Below are 6,243 nucleotides of genomic sequence, written 5' to 3' on the forward strand. Positions count from 1 at the left end.
GGCGACTAGTTGATTAATTCATTAATTCATGAATTGATTGATTGATTGATTGATTGATTGATCGTTCCAGATCGCCGGTGCGACGCCCAGCCCTGCGCCAAAGCCCTCCATGATAGACGAGTGGGCTGCTTCGGTGAAGCCCAAAGCCGACCCCGCCATCATCACCAAACACATCGAGAAGATGGTAGACGTGAGTAACACTCCTCACAATTAAGTGCACCGCATTCAAACACATCGAGAAGATGGTGCACGTGTCACACAAACGTGTCACACACACACACACACACACACACACACACACACACACACACACACACACACACTAACACACTAACACACACTCCTCACATTCACATTTCAAGCAGACAAAATAGAAAAGGGGTCCAGGTGCCTCACAAATGTGTTTTGAATGCAATGACTCTGTAGTGGTGTGATTTATGAACTCTGGCCACTACGTGTGTGTGAGTGTGTGTGATTTATGAACATTGGCCACTGTGTGTGTGTGTGTGTGTGTGTGTGTGTGTGTGTGTGTGTGTGTGTAAGTGTGATTTATACACTGGCCACTACGTTGGTGGATATTGGTCTGCGTCATTAAATTAAATTGGATTTAATGGATTTTAAAACTGCTATGTGACCTGCATCCTGATCAGATATGCAGCTAGCTCTTCTACTGGGTTGCCTCTATCGCTGGTGCTGTGTGGAGCAGATGAGGTTGGCCAGTGTCCCACACAGAGTGGAGGTGCGGAGGTGTGATCCACACAAGCTCTCTAGATCAAGCTCTCTCTCTCTGTGCTCTCTTCTGCTTCCTTCCAGTCTGTGTTCAAGAACTTCGACACGGACGGAGACGGCTACATCTCCCAGGAGGAGTTTGAGATCATCAGGAACAACTTCCCTTACCTGAGCAAGTTTGGAGAGTTGGACAAGAACCAGTGAGTCACAGCAAAAACGAAGCTGTCTGTCTGTCACAGTAACACTGGAGTGGTATAGTCAGTGTGATGTCACCGTAACACTAGAGTGGTATAGTCAGTGTGATGTCACACTGGAGTGGTATAGTCAGTGTGATGTCACAGTAACACTAGACTGGTATAGTCAGTGTGATGTCACAGTAACACTAGAGTGGTATAGTCAGTGTGATGTCACAGTAACACTAGAGTAATATAGTCAGTGTGATGTCACAGTAACACTAGAGTAATATAGTCAGTGTGATGTCACAGTAACACTATAGTGATATAGTCAGTGTGATGTCACAGAAACTCTATAGTGATATAGTTAGTGTGATGTCACAGAAACACTAGAGTAGGTGATAAAATGAGTAATGTGAATTTGTGTGTGAAAAAGTGGTAGTGGTCTGAGTATTTTATTATTTTATTTATTTTCTCACTCTGCACGCCTCATTGATTATTGTGGTCTGTCTGTTTTTCCTCTGCTTTTCTCTACCTTCCCTCTCTCTATCTCTCTCTCTCTCTGTCTCATCTCTCTCCCCATCCTCCCTCTCACACTCCCCCTCCCTTCTCTGTTGGTGTCAGGGATGGGAAGATCAGTCGTGAAGAGATGATTGATTACTTCATGAAAGCCAGCTCTCTGCTCAACTGTAAGATGGGCTTTATCCACAGCTTCACTGACACCACCTACGTCAAGCCCACCTTCTGTGAGCACTGTGCAGGCTTTGTGAGTATCTGAGACACAGGTCATCTCTCTCTCTCTCTCTTTCTCTCTCTCTCTCTCTCTCTCTCTCTTTATGTCTGTCTACCTCTCTCTCTTTCTCTCTCTCTCCCTGTCTGCCTTACTCCTCTGATCCCGTCTCCGTCTCTGTCTGCTATCTATTCAACTCAATTCCATTCAAATCAGTTTTATTGGCATGACCATTTTTTTTGCACTGCCAAAGCACAACATTTAAACACAAAGTTTACATTCGGAACACAAAGATATTGCAAACATAGATATATGCCTGTGTGTGTGTGTGTGTGTGTGTGTGTGTGTGTGTGTGTGTGTGTGTTTGTGTGTGTGTGTGTGTGTGTGTGTGTGTGTGTGTGTGTGTTTGTGTTTGTGTTTGTGTGTGCGCGTGCAGTATGTTCTTGCATTGTTTGTGCAATCCATTTATCTCTCTTTCTTGTGTATGCCTCAGACCTCTTGTACTCTCCATCTATCTCTCCATCTATCTCTCTCTCTCTCTGTCTTTTTCTTGTGTGTGCCTCAGACCTCTTCCTCTTTCTCCATTTATCTCTCTCCATCTCTCATTCTCCATCTCACTCTTACTCCATCTCTCTCTCCCTCTCTCTCTCTCTCTATCTTGTTCTGCTATTTCTCTATTCAATCCAAAAGTGCTTTATTGGCAGATTAATTATACACTATTGCCAAAGCACTCACAGCAACAGCACAACATAAATAAAAGAGAGAGAGAACAGGAAAATCAGTACACTAACCCAATACTGATACACTCCATAAGTACACTAACACAATACTGATACACTCCATAAGTACACTAACCCAATACTGATACACTCCATAAGTACACTAACCCAATACTGATACACTCCATAAGTACACTAACACAATACTGATACACTCCATAAGTACACTAACCCAATACTGATACACTCCATAAGTACACTAACCCAATACTGATACACTCCATAAGTACACTAACCCAATACTGATACACTCCATAAGTACACTAACCCAATACTGATACACTCCATAAGTACACTAACACAATACTGATACACTCCATAAGTACACTAACACAATACTGATACACTCCATAAGTACACTAACACAATACTGATACACTCCATAAGTACACTAACCCAATACTGATACACTCCATAAGTACACTAACACAATACTGATACACTCCATAAGTACACTAACACAATACTGATACACTCCATAAGTACACTAACACAATACTGATACACTCCATAAGTACACTAACACAATACTGATACACTCCATAAGTACACTAACCCAATACTGATACACTCCATAAGTACACTAACCCAATACTGATACACTCCATAAGTACACTAACACAATACTGATACACTCCATAAGTACACTAACACAATACTGATACACTCCATAAGTACACTTACACAATACTGATACACTCCATAAGTACACTAACCCAATACTGATACACTCCATAAGTACACTAACCCAATACTGATACACTCCATAAGTACACTAACCCAATACTGATACACTCCATAAGTACACTAACCCAATACTGATACACTCCATAAGTACACTAACCCAATACTGATACACTCCATAAGTACACTAACCCAATACTGATACACTCCATAAGTACACTAACCCAATACTGACACACTCCATAAGTACACTAACCCAATACTGTTACACTCCATAAGTACACCAACACAATACTGTTACATTCTATTAGTACACTAACACAATACTGACACACTTCATAAGTACACTAACACATTACAACACAGTCCATAAGTACACTAACACAAAACTGATACACTCCATAAGAACACTAACACAATACTGATACACTCCATAAGTACACTCTGTGTTATAAGCAGCTAGTATCTACGCACAAACACACACAGTGAAAAGAAGCTAGTACTGCACAATCTCTATAAACACACTGTATTTTCAAATTATTCGAATTGCAAGTGTTATTGTGTTAAGCACGTCATGTGAAGTTGAGGAGAACTGGGGTGATTGTTTTTTTCTGTCCTTGAGAATATGGTTTGCTGGAACAGTGATACTCCCTGTTCTTCTTATCTCTGTTAAATAGACACTGCCTGTGAGAGAATTCATCCGATTCTCACAGACTGCTTGCTGTTCACTCTGTGTTTCTGATCTTTCTGCAGAAGACTAATACACTTTATATTTATCCCTTATTATAAGACTGATCTCTTAGACTGGTTATTATCATCATTATCATTATTTTGGGTGTATAGCTATAATTGTGGGTATATAGCTATGATTGTGGGTATATAGCTATGATTGTGGATATATAGCTATGATTGTGGGTATATAGCTATGATTGTGGGTATATAGCTATGATTGTGGGTATATAGCTATGATTGTGGATATATAGCTATGATTTTGGGTGTATAGCTATGATTGTGGATATATAGCTATGATTTTGGGTGTATAGCTATGATTGTTGATATACAGCAATGATTGTGGATATAAAGCTTTGATTGTGGATATATAGCTATGATTTTGGGTGTATAGCTATGATTGTTGATATACAGCAATGATTGTGGATATAAAGCTTTGATTGTGGATATATATGGCTATGATTGTGGATATACAGCTATTATTTTGGGTGGAAGTTGGATCCGAAAGTCTTTGTAATCTTGACAGCTGGTGAAAGAGTGACTCTGAGTCTTTCACTCTGTCCTCTTTCATCTGTTTCTCCTTCATTCCAGTTCTTCTCTCTCTCAGTCTGTCCTCCCTCGCTCTCTTTCTCTCCATCTGTCCTCCCTCATTCGCTCTCTCTCTCTCTCTCTCTCATTGTGCTGTTCTCATTAGCAGTCTATTGATGGCCAGATTGATTGATGCTGCGCGGACACGTCGATAAAGTCCTGCAGTCATGTGTCTAACCACCAGCCCTCCGTCTCTGTAAAACAGCCAGTGCTGAGTGAGGGGTGCATGGGAGTCTGCCGCACTAATAATAGCGCAGAGGAGTGACAGACCGGGGACAAGCGTGGCAGCTTCTGTTTCCCCCCGCGAGTGTTTTCGCCAAACGCACGAGGCGTAGTGTAGACACAGGGGAATTGTGGGGGATTTTGATAATCTTACGTGGAAAAGCTGTGAAGTGAGGGGAGATAAGCGCTGTGACCGGCAGTGGCAGAAACGCCATCCATTTCCTGTTCGCCAGAGGGGGCTTCCTGTTGGCAGAGAGACAAGCACAACAGGGGTTTTTGAACTGTGAGCCTGCTAGGATGTGCCGAGCTGGACCTGAAACAACAGAAACACCCACACATACACACACACACACATCTCTACATGCAAACACACACACGCGCGCACGCACCCTTCCCCCCACCCACACACACACACACACACACAACACACACACGCGCACACACACACACACACACTCTCACATACCCACACACTCTCACATACCCACACACACATACAAACACATAAACACAGACTCACAAGCTCATGCACACACACCCACTCACATGCATACCCACACACACTCTCATATATCCACACACACATACAAACACATACACACACACTCACAAGCTCATGCATACACACACACACACACACATACACACACACATCCACACACACACACAGACACACACTAGATGTTCCCTCTACCTGTGGTTTGTGTTCCACCCCAGAAGCCTACGCTACAGACAGGCGTCACTTGTTTCCTATAGGGAACTGGCTCTCCGTGCGTATTCTGGTGGAGTTCCTATTAAAGTTCAGCTTGTTTAAAGCAACAGCACAGTACAGTACAGGTTTGTTTTATAGGCAACTAGTTTTGGTATGATCTTCACATTCATTTGGATGGCCATGTGAAGGACAGAACACCTGCCGTTCCCACTAGCCGCCCCAGGTGTATGTGTACGCTATAGTGGTCGGGGACAGGGGCACCCTGTGACAGGTGTGACACCCGGCCACTATATCGCCAGAAGACACCAGCCCATTTTTACCAGTGCCAACTGCTTTGTTATGTGAGATTTCACATGGCTTTTAGGTAGTATTGCTGTCTGTAAAGCTAAACTCCTGAGCAAAAGTCATGTGGGGGTGGGGGGTGTAATTATATGTTCCCTACGTGGCGGAGGAGAGCTGGAGGGACCTGGGGGTTTTCGGTGCAATGAAATGGTTTCCCTGACGTGTTTTTGTGTCGTCACCTTGATGAAAAACTCTTTTTTTTTGTATGTGGGGGCTCTGAGTGTACCGTCTGAGCCCCTTTGTCTGTGTGTGTGTGTGTACGTGTGTGTGTGTGTGTGTGTACGTGTGTGTGATGTGTGTGTGTACGTGTGTGTGTGTGTGTGTGTGTGTGTGTGTGTGTGTGTGTGTGTGTGTGTGTGTGTGTGAGGGGGACATTTGTGTTTCTTTTGGTGTGTATCTGCATGTGTTTCTGTTTATGTATGTCTTCTTTGCTTGTGTGTGTGTGTATGTGTGTGTCTTTCAGGTAAGGATATTTCTGCCGCCTCAGATCTTGTTGTGTGTGTGTGTGTGTGTGTGTGTGTGTGTGTGTGTGTTTTTGTGTACGTGTGTGTGATT

General features: G+C 43.1%; 1 protein-coding gene across 1 annotated transcript in view; it reads left to right on the forward strand.

Annotated features, from left to right (window-relative positions):
• LOC308382397 (RAS guanyl-releasing protein 2-like) overlaps window positions 1-1,680 on the forward strand; it is a gene marked incomplete at its 3' end in the record, with an annotated part of 22,037 nt that extends 20,357 nt beyond the window's left edge. Inside the window, exons 10-12 of the mRNA XM_080860117.1 lie at window positions 71-190; window positions 814-929; window positions 1,527-1,680. Of these exons, the coding sequence (XP_080716243.1) occupies window positions 71-190; window positions 814-929; window positions 1,527-1,680 (390 nt within the window). The remainder of the gene's footprint in view (window positions 1-70; window positions 191-813; window positions 930-1,526) is intronic.
• Between the last annotated feature and the right edge of the window lie 4,563 nt (window positions 1,681-6,243).

This window comes from Sprattus sprattus, assembly GCF_963457725.1.
Source record: "Sprattus sprattus genome assembly, chromosome: 21".
Classification (NCBI taxonomy): domain Eukaryota; kingdom Metazoa; phylum Chordata; class Actinopteri; order Clupeiformes; family Clupeidae; genus Sprattus; species Sprattus sprattus.